The 15,204-nt window shown below is 51.8% G+C and overlaps 1 protein-coding gene across 4 annotated transcripts in view; it reads right to left on the reverse strand.

Annotated features, from left to right (window-relative positions):
* The window catches only part of ASAP3 (ArfGAP with SH3 domain, ankyrin repeat and PH domain 3), a 72,598-nt gene extending 59,087 nt beyond the window's left edge, over positions 1–13,511 (reverse strand). For 3 of the 4 annotated variants that reach the window (XM_073317921.1, XM_073317920.1, XM_073317919.1), the window contains exon 1: positions 13,165–13,511. In XM_073317921.1, coding sequence (XP_073174022.1) covers positions 13,165–13,290 — 126 coding nt within the window. In that variant the 5' untranslated portion in view covers positions 13,291–13,511. Of the gene's footprint in view, positions 1–11,325; positions 11,469–13,164 lie in introns of those variants that run through there. The other variant, XM_073317922.1, reaches the window with a different exon arrangement.
* Positions 13,512–15,204: the final 1,693 nt, after the last annotated feature.

The raw sequence follows: 15,204 nt of genomic DNA on the forward strand, positions 1-15,204 counted from the left end.
TATTGACAAACCGGAGAGGGTCCAAAGCAGCGCAACAGGACTGATCAGAGAGATTGATCCCCGGGAGGGAAAGAGTTAACTGTAGCTTGGCTGGGTGTCAGCCAAGGGCAGGCATGATAACAGTCTACAAATATTTGAAGGGCGTGAACATCAAGGAGAGAGAGGGATCGTTTGGGGCAGAACCAGCAGCAGAACTGGCGGTAATGACATGAAGGCAGAGAACATTTTAGGCTGATCATCAGACCGACTTCCTGACAAGGAATCCTTTTTCCCCCCAAGACAATGATGGAAGCCCCAGCTGCTGGGCGGGACAACAAGCCCTGTACAAAATGCCCATGTGCTAGCTACAGACGGGATAGGCAAATGGGTCCTGTCCGTCTCGGACTTCTGTGAGGGAGACTAAGGCAGACTGCCTGGCTGGCACCCAGCTTCCTTCCCTCCCTATCTGTGGTCCCCCCTGTCAAAACCTACCCTCCCGGATAAAGGCACCACTATCTCGTGACGTCCACATGGCATCGCTGCGACCGTGAGGCCTTCGCTTTCTCTCTCCTGTCCCTTTAAAGCGCCCCAGAATTCTGCCAACTTCAGCAGCAGTTCTGCTCTCGACGGGTACGTCTGCACAACCCGCCTCCCAGCCCGGGTCGACAGCCTCGGCTCTCGCGATGCTCTGAAACAGCCGTGCAGACGAGCGCTCATGGCAGGATTTAGGCTCGGGGGCCAGCCCGCTTCGGGGCCCGAGCTGCAGCTTCAAAGCGCCAGGTATTTTCAGCGTTCGCGCGAGCCGAGGCCGGCGACCCGGGCTGGGAAGACATACCCACAGCTCAGCGGCCTGCTCCACAGGGGACTCGCACGCTCGTGGAGATTTTACTTTCCCGCTCGCGTGGTTTTCCCTTTATGGAAAGGCCACCCGGCATTAGACGCCGCCGAGAGCACACAGTCACCCTCTGCACACATTGAAAATGCAGCTGACTCCTAGCTCAGACAAACCAGCCCCAGGTCCAACACAACTCCCACCACACCGCCGTGCCCGAAGGACCCCAGGTCACTCCTGGAAGCTCTGGGGATACTGGCACATCCAGCAAAGATGAGGAGCGGCTACTCTTGCCCTGGACTTTCCCCCAAACAAGGCTTCGGTTCAGTTCACATGCAAGCCAACAGCCAAGTCCAGACGGCTCACTGGCAAACTCTAGGTCTGCAGCACGTACCGCTGGCCACTTGGCATACTTAGGAAAGATCTTTTCTACACCTCTGCCTCACTTATTGCTGATGAAACGGGTTACTGCTGGCTCGCACAGCAGAGTAAACACTGGCTAGGGCCAACGTTATAGGGCCAGATCCTGAAGTTTCCACTGAGGGCCAGATCACCCACCCCACTCCTGTGGATGGAGATGATCCTCAATGGGTCAATGCCCCCCATACACACACACACACAGAGTGGGGGTGTCAGGCCCAAACCCATTTACAGCAGTGTCAATCCAGAGTGACTCCACTGGGATGCAGAAACAGGGCCATCTTGAGTAGGAGTAGAGAGGTTATTTTACTTCTCTATTTGGCACTGGTGTGACCACAGCTGGAATAGTGTGTCCAGTTCTGGTGCCCACAGTTCAAGAAGGGTGTTGATCCTTTGGAGAGGGTTCAGAGAAGAGCCACGAGAATGATTTAAAGGCTTAGAAAACCTGCCTTATAGTCAGACTCAAAGAGCTCAATCTAATTAGCTGAAAGAGAAGGTTAAGCGGTGACTTCATTACAGTCTGTAAGTACCTACATGGGGAATAAATATTTAATAATGGGTCCTTCTAGCTAGCAGAGAGAGGTCGAACACGATCCAATGGCTGGAAATTGAAGCTAGACAAATCCAGACTGGAAATAAGGTGTACATTTTTAACAGTGAAAGTCTTAAACCATTGGCCAATTTACCAAGGGTTGTGGTGGAGTCTCCATCACAGACAATTTCGAAATCAAGATCGGAAGTTCTCCTAGAAGATATACTAAAAGGAATTATTTTGGGGAAGTTCTCTGGCCTGTGCTATACAGGGGGTGAGATACATGATCGCAATGGTCCCTGCTGGCCACAGACCCAGAGGCCTCCGAGTTTTCACAGCACAAAGTTGCACAACCACATCACAGGGAGATCAGTCAACAGCGAAGAAATAATTTGAGGCAGGACAGGCAGCAGCTGGCTCTGCCTGAGTGACGAGGCCACGGAGCCAATCAGACAGACTCTAACAAAGGAGCACGGATGCTTGTAATTGGCTGGAGAGGCAGGGGAAGGTACATCAGCCAACTTGCCAGGTCTGAACTTGCTGGTCCAGACGCAGGGAAGGAAGGAGGGACACCCCTTGGCTCCAGGAAGAGAAGCCACAGGCAGGAGAGATGCAGCCAGTTGTGCTCCTGCTCAGCGGATTCCCTGCTGGGCCTCTCCCCAGGGGAGCAGGTGTGCGAGCCCTCTTCCTCCACCAGGCACAATTAGCTGTTTCAGCTTCTCACCCGGAAGAGATTGGCTTCCCCTCCCTGGTGCCTGCATGAAGATCAGCTCAGCAGCAGAGATTCCCATAAAGGAGGAAATGAGCTTTTCCCTGGAAAGAGGAAAGCGTGTGTTGGTGGACAGGGGGCAGACAGATCTGCATCTGCAGCGAGAACAACCACCTCCCAGAGATGCATTTGATCCCACACTGCTTCATTGCTACCAGCCAAACTTCCAAGGAGGTCCCATCCCCCCTGGGCATTTCAGCTCTAAGCCGGAAGACCCTGAATCACTTCCCAGCCATACCCCGGCTGATCAGGAGGGAGGAGAGGGCGGCGCAGCATCTCCACCAACGGTCTCCAGTGCTTCTCCTCCGAGCTTCCCTCTTTATTGCGAGCAATCAATGGGAGCCATTCTTCACCCCCCATCGTTCAACGAAGGAGGAGACGGTTGGTACCACAGACGCGGCCAACTGGCAGGAGTGCCAGAGTGGAGAGCGACAGTGGTGAAATTTCAATTAGCAGCAGCAAAGCAAACACTGAGGGAGAAGGGCCTCCCGGCATAGGGCGCTGCACGGCAGTCAGGGGAAAGTCTGAGACTACAGGATGCAGGGCCAGACTCTGATCTCAGGGACTAGGCTGCTAGCAACCTGGAGTAACTCCACCAAGGTCAGAGTCCGGCCCAGAGAATAAAGGACGTGGCAGAGAAGGAGAAGACGGCACAAAATGATTATTTAGCCTGGAAAGGAAAAGACAACAGGGAAAGGTGGGCTTGTGATTAAGGCAAGTTACTTGACGCCCCCTTGGGTCTCTGTTCTTAAGTTAAAGATGGGCAGAATAGTCTTGTCTATTTAGACTTTGGGGCAGGGGCTCTCTCTCACTACATACAGCACTTAACACAACGTGGTCTCTAGATGCAACCCCAATGCAATTATGAAGAGTAAAGTGAACGCTGACCAGTGCTTGACCCTGTCCCACAATTAGGAGACAGGCGATGTCGTCCAGCTGGAGTCCTCCATTCCACCGGTCACTCAAAGGATCCCCCCCAACCAGCCTGCCTTTTTCCTGCTCACTCCAAATCCTTGTCTCTGAAGCCGTTGCATTCTCCTGACCACCAGGAAGGTGCCACCGACCACCGCATGGGCATGGTATATGAAGCAAAGATATATTATGGTCGTACCTAGAGGCCACAACTGAAATTGGGGGCCCCAGGGCATTGGGTGCTGTGCAGAAACAGCGACTCCCTGCCCCACAGAGCTTGTGGTCTGACAAACAAAAGAAAAAGGGAGAAGGGACGGGAAGGGAAGCCACCTAAAAGCCAGGTAGGGCCACCACTATTAACAGCTTCGCTGATGGGGACACCTTCGAATCACAGAGTATCAGGGTTGGAAGGGACCTCAGGAGGTCATCTAGTCCAACCCCCTGCTCAAAGCAGGGCCAATCCCCAATTTTTGCCCCAGATCCCTAAATGGCCCCCTCAAGGATTGAGCTCAACCCTGGGTTTAGCAGGCCAATGCTCAAACCACTGAGCTATCCCTCCCCCACTTTCTCCTGCCTAGGGCTCTGAATCCCCCACACAGATGTTGGGTTGGAACGACCAGGTTACTGTTTACCTGGGGGCTGGACTGGACCTGCTGCCCCGAATCCCATTCACTGAAACCTCCCACCCCCAAATCGTCCACTGAGCCAACTAATCTCCCGACCCAGGGCAGGATCTGAACCTGCACCCTCGCTGAGCAGGGCCCTATATCCTATTTGCTGAGCTCCCCTGAGCCAGCCAGCAAGTCCCCCTGTCTTGGGGCCAGACTCAGATCAGCAGAGTGAAAGACCCCCATGTCTCATTCCCCTACCCAACCCACCGCATGAATCAGCCAGTCGCCTGGATCTAGGGCTGGAAGACAACGTCTCTGAGCACTGGTGGCAGGAACGTGCCACATCAGATCCAAGGTTGTGTTTATTTGGGTTTCCTTTCCAGTTCAATTCTCTATTCATAACATAATACAAACTAAATTGAACGATTAGGAGGCGAGGGACGAGAGCAAGGGTGGAGGATGGTGGGACCCAGCCAAATGCAGGGAAATTTTAGGATGGACATGGAGGAAAACTAGCAAGAATTTACAGCCACAGGAGGTCACCAAGTCAGCTAGTTCTGCAGCTGGATGCAAGAAGGAGCTGGAGAGTTTTATGAAGTTAACTGCCCTGGAAATTCAGTGAATGACAACCTGGGAGAAGCCCCCTACACTTCCAGCTCTGTACTGAGGGCAACAGATGTCCAGGATAGAAGTTTACTAGAGAAGAAGGATGATCTTATAGTGAAGACACCAGACAGGAACTCAAATCCCAGCTCTGCCCCAGACCCGCCACCCCGCAATGTGTCTTTGGGCAATATGTCTGTGTGCCCTCAGTTTCCCCATCTGTAAAATGGGGATAACGGTACTTTTCTCCCACCCTGTGCCGTATCTATTTAGATTGTTAACTCGCTGGCATGGGCTGCCTCTCAATGTGTCTGCATAGCACCTAACACGATGGGGCCCTGCTCTCAAGTGGAGCCTCTAGATGCTACTGTAGCACAAATACTAATAAATCCATGAACTCTTCCAGACAGGGACCATCTGTATTGTACAGCTCACGAAGAGCCAAGCACATCATTGGTGTTAACGATAAATATTCCTGCTATTCTGCCCCAGGACTGTGATTTGGTACAAAAAAGCTTTTACAAAAAACCAAGCAGGATCTGAAACATTTCTGCTGGGGCGGAATTTGAAGCGATACTGTGTCTTTTGGGTTATTAACATTTCTGGTTCTGCTATTCCGAGAGACAACAAGCAGGATCCAGTGCCTAGGACAAAGCTAGCAGGCAGCAGGCTAGATACAGATCACACTCAGAGGGTGGGGTGCTTAGGGGGATTGTAGCCTGCTCCTCCCCTACCAATATCATTCACTTAAAGGAACGCTCCCCCAGCAGCGTTCAAGGCTCTAAATTTGACTCACTTTAACCTTTTCACTGCTGTTGAACCTCTCTAACCGCAGTGGCTAAAACCCTGGACCCTAATGATCTTCCCCAATTAAGCCACACAAGACCCCCACCCCCGGGGCAGATATTAGCATCCCTTTTTTCCAGGTGGGGAAACTGAGGCACAAAGCCATTTAAGTGACTTGCCTAAAGTCACATAGCGAATGAATGGGAGAGCAGGGAACCGAACCACACACACACCGTCTCCCTCCCCCCACACAACAGTTCCTCTCAATCTTTTCTGCTTATCGATATATCATTGTTGGAGCTGGCTGACAGTTAAAATACTGATTCCACTAAATCAAAACCTTTCAGGGATTGTAACAATTTAATCAAAGCTTTAGACAGGGAATTATCTGCACGTCACCTTGACTTTTATATTGTCTTTATACTAGAATTAAACAGTCAAAATACTTTGATTTAATAGAAAGTTGGAGTGTTTTGACCTTTGCAAAACAAAACATTCACAAGATTCCGAACTGTCGGGTTTGGGCCATTTCATGTCATGGACAATACCGGGATATCTGCTTTTCGGCCTCACTGGGGATACAATTCCAAAATCTTGGATTTTCCACGACGGGGAAATTCCATTTTTCAACCAGCTTTAATTATATGTTAGAGTCCATTTCAAAGAGAGGTCACGAGGTATGCTGGGTTCCCAGCCAGCAACACCTCTAGTCCATTGATACAACAATTTCCTAGAGCTTTTCTAGTCTTTACTGGGTTTTGAGTCCTCTCTGCTCTTTACAAGGTGCCATTGCACTAGGAATGCTCAGATGGGGTCATGGGAAGATCCCCTTTCCAAGACAAGCCCCAGAGCTCTTGTGCTTGGATTTCTGGCTAAGACTCTGCTGGGATTTTCTGTTCATTGTCCTTGGTCCCCTCTTCTCACAGCCCAGTGTGATCCATAGGGCCCTACCAAATTCACGGCTGTGAAAAACGCGTCAAGGACCGTGAAATCTGGTCTCCCCTGTGAAATCTGTATAGGATAGAATAAAAGTACAGAAAAGACCAGATTTCATGGGAGATACCAGCATTCCTCAAATTGGGAGTCCTGACCAAAAAAGGGGTTGTAGTGGGGGGGGGGTCGCAAGGTTTTTATGACGAGATTGCGGTATTGCCACCCTTACTTCTGCACTGCCTTCAGAGCTGGGTGGCCAGAAAGTGGCCAGCGCCCAGCCAGCAGTAGGGCAGAAGTAAACGGGGCAACACCAGACCACTCCACCTTTACTTCTGCGCTCCTGCCTTCAGAGTTGGGTCAGGACTTCTACAGTTACAACCTTGTGACATTTCAGGTTTAAATACCTGAAATCATGAAATTTATGGATTATTTATAATCCTCTGACCGTGAAATTGACCAAAATGGATCTTTGGTAGATCCCTAGTGATCAATCACAGCCCCACACAATCTATGCCGACATCCAGCTCCCCCAGCACAGTGGCCTGGACCTTCTCCTCTGGAGTCAAAGCTCTACCATGTGAAGCCTGAAGACGCCATCTAGCTTCTCCTGTGTCAGTAACTGCTACACCTGGATTCTGACCATGTTCTCCTACACAACGACACTTTCTCCAACCCTACTGCAGCAGGCTGGGAGCTCGATAGATCTCATGGCTAAGGAGGGTCAGGCCTGACTGGTACTTGAATGAGAGACCAAGGCAAAGCCAGGGTCCTGCAAGAAGCCATGTGAACCATTCAACAGATCCTCTCAGTACAGACTCCAAATGGAAGAGCCATTGCACCAGCGTGGGGATGGAAGGTGCTACTCTGCTGAAAGGTTCCTTTGGATGGGACATAGAACCTCAATCACACTTGGCCTCCCTGCAGCATCAAGAGGACAAAATAATTCTTCACTTCCTGTCCTAAGGAGTTTGCCTAGTATTTCCGCAAGCCATTAGAACAGCTGCCGCCATCCATCCCAGAGGTGGCTGCACGTCTGTAGCGAGCGAGGCAGTTTAGAGACCCCACAGAGTGCTTTGGGGAGTTAACCAACAAGCACTTGGTACATACATCAGTATGGTATTCTGAGCGCGGCTGGCTCCAGGGCCGCTGATTTGTACGTGGCCGGATCAAATGAAAAAGCCGTTCCAGACAGCTCAGAGAGAGGCGACCACACACGCTTGACTTGCAAGTCACGGCACCAGAGGGATGATTTGAAAGACTCTTCCCTTCTCTCTTCCCCAGACCTCTGCCCCTCTCCATTGCCTGCCAGGCTGGTGCCCACGCTGCACAACCGCGAAGCGGGGATTGTGCTGTGGGGGGGAGGGGGAGAGTCTTCCTACAATTCTTTCCCCAAACTGAAGGGCAGGCGGAGTCGACAGCACTCAGCCCTCGTCTGGATGCTGATAGATCAGGGTCGTTTGGAAATACTTGCTCTCTGCCAACAATGGTCCAGGGAGGATCCCCCACCCTCCGCTCTCCAAAACACCCTTCCCCAGGGACAGAATCTCTCTCCCAAAAATCCCCCTTCAAGAGCTCCACTCCCCACTGCAGGCAACACAAGCTGAGCCCTTGATACTGTCAGCTGAGTATTCAGAGACAAAGCGGCAGCAACCACCGCTCACGCACTCACTGTGGCCCTAACCAACCTTGCAAGCAACTCCATGCAGGCAGACCTTGGACCAGCTGGCATCAGTGCGGGGCTCAGGATGGGGTGAAGGCATCACACACAAGGCATCACTAGCAGGATGGGGGCCTACAATCCTGCAAACCGCTCTGCAGGCAAGTAACATGCAACGTGTCCCACTGAACTCAGTCACATATTCAAACGATTGCAGCATCAAAGCCCATTGGGGCTGTCTTCCTACTTGCTTATGGGGAACGAAAGCATTTTTGTCTAACTGGACTCCCAGCTTCTTTACCCTCCCTTCTCCGCAGCACACGCGCCCCTGGGACATGGGGTTTATCACCAGCTAATGGCAGGGTTGGGGGAGAATCATCTTGTGGGATTCCCTTGTTAAAATATTGGCAGCATATCACTGCCCCAAGGCAGCCTCTGGCCAGCTGCGGGAGGGAGAAGAGATGAGAAGCAGATTTACTGACCTAGAATGTATTGCACTATTAGTTAGAGAGCTTTCTCCTGGCCCAGTGTGTGACGAGCTAGTCACAGTACAGGGGGGCATCACCCCCTAAATAAAGTCTCAGAACAGGCTTGGGGCAGGGGATGTGTGAGGAATTGAACAGACTGTACATAGGACATCGAGCTATTGATCACAGCTCTCAATGCCAGACCCTGTGTCTGCAGCCACACACGTGCTAGAACAGAGGTTGGGATTCTCACAAGGAGCCATAGGGGATCTGGCACGGGGGGCATCTGTGTGACTGTTACTCAACATTGACAGCTGCTCCCATTCTTCACTAGCACAGATCAGCGACTGTTGACTTTATTTTTCCAGTGAGTGATTTTAAATTTTATCACAAGTTAATGGAGTTGGTTTTTTGCTTGTAAGATGGGGTGGGGGGGAAAAGAACTCTAGCATCCTGGCCAGATTTGCATCATTTTATTCCGACTCTTTAAATTTCCTCCCAGCTATTCCAACTGGGAAAAAAGCATTCTTCACTTCCCTCTTCCTAAGGATCGGTATGAAACAGTCCTGCCGCATTCCACTGGCAGAGGAATGAGCCATACATTCGGTATAAATATTTTTTTTAGAAGTATGAATTCATGGACAATCCATGGCTTCTTCACCCACCAGCACTGTGTTGATTGGTAACCCAGCAGCGCCTAGGAACCCTGGTCATCACTGGGCTAGGTACTGTACAAACACCAAACCGACGGTCCCCACCCCAGAGAGCTTACAATCCACGAACTCAATGACTCTACACACAGCCCCACCCCCATAAAGATTATTAAAGCACTTGTGGGAAAAAGGCACCATATACCTAAGATATCGTCCCTGAAAGTAACAGGACTTGAAGAAGCAAGATGAAGGAAAACGGCCATTCAATGCCCCCTTGCCAGACCAAGCCACGTGGCAGCATCCATCTCAGCCTCCCCGGTGTCACTTATACCACCAAGACCTGGCAGGGAAACGGGGTCCCCTTCTCACCGCAGGGCTTGATCCAAGTCCTGTTGAAGTCAATGACAGTCTTTCCATTGACTTTAATGGGAGTCAGCTCAGGCCTCAAAGGAAGAGCTGGGGGGTCCTTCAGAAGCAGCTGTTAGAGAAGCCAGACTGTACCAGTGCCCACAAAGGATATGTCTACATAGCAGCTGGGAGCGTGCTCCCTGGCTCGGCTAGGCAGACACTCAGGAGGTCTGCGCAAGCTTCCGTGATAGCAGCATAGCTGGGGTAGCATGGACACCAGCTCGGGCCACCCACCTGAACACAAACTCACCCATACCCTCTGGGAATGCACTTGGGTTGCCAGTCTGAGCCTCCGCCCATGCTGCCCCTCACCCCCTGCTACACTGCTATTTTTAGCACACTAGCTGGAGCTAGCCTAGGAGGCCTGTCTGCCCAAGCTTGGGGGCACCTTCCCAGCAGCAACATAGACATACTCAAAAGCTTCACCGAAGCCCTAAAGTGGGACCTTGCTCCCACCTTTCCCGTGACCCCTCCCTGGACAGCAGATAGTCATGGAGTCAACACCCTACATTGCTGATGTGCGAGACACCACTGATCTGTCAGCCATAAGATCACCATCCGAGTTTCATAGATGCAATAGGTCTGGCCTCATCATATGGAGGGAGGAAGAAGGTTTGTTTAAGAGAAGGAGGGATAGGATCCAGCATCTGCAACTGGAGCAAGCCCTACACTGACCTAGTTGCAGGATCTAGCCCCAGTTCCTCAAGTCATAGAATATCAGGGTTGGAAGGGACCTCAGGAGGTCATCTAGTCCAACCCCCTGCTCAAAAGCAGGACCCATACCAAATTAAATCATCCCAGCCAGGGCTTTGTCAAGCCTGACCTTAAAAACTTCTAAGGAAGGAGATTCCACCACCTCCCTAGGCAATGCATTCCAGTGTTTCACCACCCTCCTAGTGAAAAAGTTTTTCCTAATATCCAACCTAAACCTCCCCCACTGCAACTTGAGAACATTACTCCTTGTCCTGTCCTCTTCCACCACCGAGAATAGTCTAGAACCATCCTCTCTGGAACCACCTCTCAGGTAGTTGAAAGCAGCTATCAAATCCCCCCTCATTCTTCTCTTCCACAAACTAAACAATCCCAGTTCCCTCAGCCTCTCCTCATAACTCATGTGTTCCAGACCCCTAATCATTTTTGTTGCCCTTTGCTGGACTCTCTCCAATTTATCCACATCCTCCTTGTAGTGTGGGGCCCAAAACTGGACACAGTACTCCAGATGAGGCCTCACCAATGTTGAATAGAGGGGGACGATCACGTCCCTCGATCTGCTCGCTATGCCCCTACTTATACATCCCAAAATGCCATTGGCCTTCTTGGCAACAAGGGCACACTGCTGGCTCATATCCAGCTTCTCGTCCACTGTCACCCCTAGGTCCTTTTCCGCAGAACTGCTGCCTAGCCATTCGGTCCCTAGTCTGTAGCTGTGCATTGGGTTCTTCCGTCCTAAGTGCAGGACCCTGCACTTATCCTTATTGAACCTCATCAGATTTCTTTTGGCCCAATCCTCCAATTTGTCTAGGTCCCTCTGTATCCTATCCCTCCCCTCCAGCGTATCTACCACTCCTCCCAGTTTAGTATCATCCGCAAATTTGCTGAGAGTGCAATGCACACCATCCTCCAGATCATTTATGAAGATATTGAACAAAACTGGCCCCAGGACCGATCCCTGGGGCACTTCACTTGACACCGGCTGCCAACTAGACATGGAGCCATTGATCACTACCCGTTGAGCCCGACAATCTAGCCAACTTTCTACCCACCTTATAGTGCATTCATCCAGCCCATACTTCCTTAACTTGCTGACAAGAATACTGTGGGAGACGGTGTCAAAAGCTTTGCTAAGTCAGGATACAATACATCCACTGCTTTCCCTTCATCCACAGAACCAGTAATCTCATCATAGAAGGCGATTAGATTAGTCAGGCATGACCTTCCCTTGGTGAATCCATGCTGGCTGTTCCTGATCACTTTCCTCTCATGCAAGTGCTTCAGGATTGATTCTTTGAGGACCTGCTCCATGATTTTTCCAGGGACTGAGGTGAGGCTGACTGGCCTGTAGTTCCCTGGATCCTCCTTTTTCCCTTTTTTAAAGATGGGCACTACATTAGCCTTTTTCCAGTCATCCGGGACTTCCCCGGTTCGCCACGAGTTTTCAAAGATAATGGCCAATGGCTCTGCAATCACAGCCGCCAATTCCTTCAGCACTCTCGGATGCAACTCGTCCGGCCCCATGGACTTGTGCACGTCCAGTTTTTCTAAATAGTCCCGAACCACCTCTTTCTCCACAGAGGGCTGGCCATCTATTCCCCATGTTGTGATGCCCAGCGCAGCAGTCTGGGAGCTGACCTTGTTCGTGAAGACAGAGGCAAAAAAAGTCCATTCCTTCTGCCATAAGGACTCAGCAAAATACACAGGACCAGCTGCAAACTGCCCTTATTCAAAATATAGACACTCCAGTATTCACGGAGATTGTGCAAAACGCCGCAGCTTCCAGCGGTTGGAATGGTTATTGTAGCAGAATACTATCTGGTTCTTAATAACCCGAAAGCCACAATATCAATTCAAATTCCGCCCCAGGACTGTGATTTGGTAGAAAAAAACTTTTTCAAAAAACCAAGCAGCATCTGAAACATTTCTGTGGTTTTCTTTCTTTAAATTCCCAGGCAAACACCACAAGCCCCACACTTTATGGCAGGAGGAAGCCGAAAGTGAAACTGACTATAAACAGAAGATACTTCCCTGATTTTGCCTATTTCGGCCTGAACTGCGTCAACCCACTTTGAACGTCTAAACAGCTCCGCCGAAAATCAATGGGATTACTCGCAAGCCTACAGTTCAGCACGTGCACAAGCGTTTTTGCAGGATCGGGGCCTTGTATACGCTCTTCAGAGAGGGCACCGCGTCTTTTTAGACTTATGTACAGTATGCCCGCGAAAAGAGGGCGGTTGGAGTCTCTATGAGCTGCTGTTATACAGAGGGTTCATTTTCCATTGTCCAAATTGGAGGTACAACCCCCCCCCCCCCCGCGGCATAAACCGTGAAAACAGAAATAGACAGTTAGTTAGTTACTTTCCAATAGTCGAAGGCGTTGGTGGTGGTCAAGCTAAGGAAAGGCGTTCATTGTAAGTGCGGAGTTTTGTTTTTCCACCAAGAGCATCTTTCCCAAGCCGGCTGGGCTCCCAGCTAAGGGAAGAGTTTCCGCACCCAGAGTAAGGAAATGAACAGCCGGGGTCGGCGACGCGCTGAGAGGCATGAAACTTACTCAGATGGCCAGGTCGTTCAACAACTTAGCAAAATCCCAACAGACTCTTCCGCCCTTTGCAGGAGAGGTGCAAAGCGCCTTCTCTTGACGAGAAATCACGTCTGATTTCAGGAATGATGGCAAGAAAAGGGTCGGGGGGGGGGGGGCGAGGCACGAGGAACAGATCCAAGCTGCCTCCTGCAGTAACAAGACCTACCACAAAACAAAAGGGAGACGCCCCTTCCCAGCGAAAGGTGGGCGAAGCACCTAATTCCCAGTTTCAAGGGAGAGAACCCCGGCAGGACACCGCTCCCCCCGCCCTCGCCCTCCCCCTCCTCTCCCGCTGCCCCTCACTCACCTCTTCCAGCACCGCCACCGCCCCCCGGCACTTCTGCATTTTGGAGGAGAAGGTGGAAGCCGCTGGGGAGCTCAGGTCTTCCGAAGTCACCGCCAGGAACTCCGAGACGGTGATCTGCTCAGGCATGTTGGGGGATGTTGCCCTGCGACGGGGGGCGTCTGGAAAGTCATCCAATGGCAAAGGGGACGGGAGAGGAGGACCCAGGGGCAGAACAGGGGGAAGGGACGGGCAGAGCGAGAGCGTCTTGCACCACTTTGGTCAATTTCACATCGCAGCTGCTGCGCTCTCGGCGCAATTGACTAGAGACGCCCAGGAGCGCTCTCGTAAGTTTCTCTCTCCTGCTCGCTCCCTCCCTCCCTCCCTGCAGAGGCTTTCAGTGCAATCACGTGGGGATATTGTTACACAGCCAATGCATATATGCCTGCAAGCTCGGAGTTTTGGCCAAGAGCCTGTTAAAGGCAAAGTGCATCCAATTCCCCGCCTGGGTCGTTCCCCCCCGCCTCAGTGCAAACTGAGGCTGCTGTTCTCATGAGGGGCCTGGAGCGGTGGCTGTTATCTTTGCTTTTCCTGTCTTGTACAGGTGTCACGCACTCCCTGCCCAGTGAAAGATGCTGCTTGCCTCTCTAAGCGTCTGCTAATGATCAGTCATTAGGGTCCTTATGTGCAGCAGAATCCCCATTATCGCCTGCCCTTCCTGTAGGAAGAAGCTAGAACCCTTTCTCTCCCCCAGTCAAATGTCTCCCTTCCGCCCAGCAAAACGTTGCCTTAAAGCTTTTGATCTCCACTGATGTTAAGCAGATAAAGTTGGGTGAGGGGCCAGGAGCAGTAACCCAGGACCAGATGAAAGAAGCCAGACTCCAGAGAGAAAACCCTTTTGACTCCTCCCTTCACAGACAAAGCGTGCTACACTCTTCTGAGTGTGGGAAAAGAAACAGCCCAGGTCAGGCACTAGGGAGGCTGTCATGGACTTCTCACATTATGTTGCATATGACAGGGCTTAGTCACTGATCCGAGAGATTGCTGGCCAGGTCCTGGAGTAATTTGCAGTGCTGTAACACTGTAGTATGACTCTTTCTCTAAGGCTCTTTTCCACATTTTTATGATTGTTTGTTTGTCTTGGGGTAGTGCCCCCTTGCTCCAGCTGCAATCAGGGTCCCATCCGTACACACAGGCCTGAAGCCTGCAAAGGCTTAGTTACACACACGCTTAACTTCATACACTGGGGATGGGCAAGGGCCACATCGGGATTCTGAAACTGTATGGAGGGCCGGGCCGGGTACAGAAGGCTGTGCCCCCACCCCCTAGCTGCCCCTTCCCACTTCCCGCCCCCGACTGCCCCCCTCAGAACCTCTGACCCATCCAATCCCCCCTGACTGCCCCCTCCTGGGACACCCGGGACCCCACTCCCTATCCAACCCCTCCTGCTCCCTGAGTGCCTTGAGCCCTATCCACACCCCCGCCCCCTGACAGGCCCCCTAGGACTCCCACGCCTATCCAATCCCCCCTGTTCCCCATCCCCTGACCACCCCCCCTAGAACCTCCACCCCATCCAACTATCCCCTGCTCCCTGTCCCCTGACTGTCCCCTGGAACCCCCTGTCCCTTACCCAACCCTCCCCCTGGCACGGCAGCTTGGCTGTGGGGAAGCAGGGGACAGCAGGGGAGGGGCTGGGGGCTAGCCTCCCCAGCCAGGACCTCAAGGGCTGGGCAGGATGATTTCAGGGGCCGTAGTTTGCCCACCTCTGTCATACACTGCGAGTAGCCCCATAGAAGTCAACAATACAGTAGAACCTCAGAGGTACAAACACCAGAGGTACGAACTGACAGGTCAACCACACACCTCCTTTGGAACCTTTGTGGGGAGGGATAGCTCAGTGGTTTGAGCATTGGCCTGCTAAACCCAGGGTTGTGAGTTCAATCCTTGAGGGGGCCATTTAGGGATCTGGGGCAAAAATTGGAGATTGGTCCTGCTTTGAGCAGGGGGTAGGACTAGATGACCTGCTGAGGTCACTTCCAACCCTCATAGTCTATGATTCTGTGA

This window comes from Lepidochelys kempii, chromosome 19 (assembly GCF_965140265.1).
Source record: "Lepidochelys kempii isolate rLepKem1 chromosome 19, rLepKem1.hap2, whole genome shotgun sequence".
Classification (NCBI taxonomy): domain Eukaryota; kingdom Metazoa; phylum Chordata; order Testudines; family Cheloniidae; genus Lepidochelys; species Lepidochelys kempii.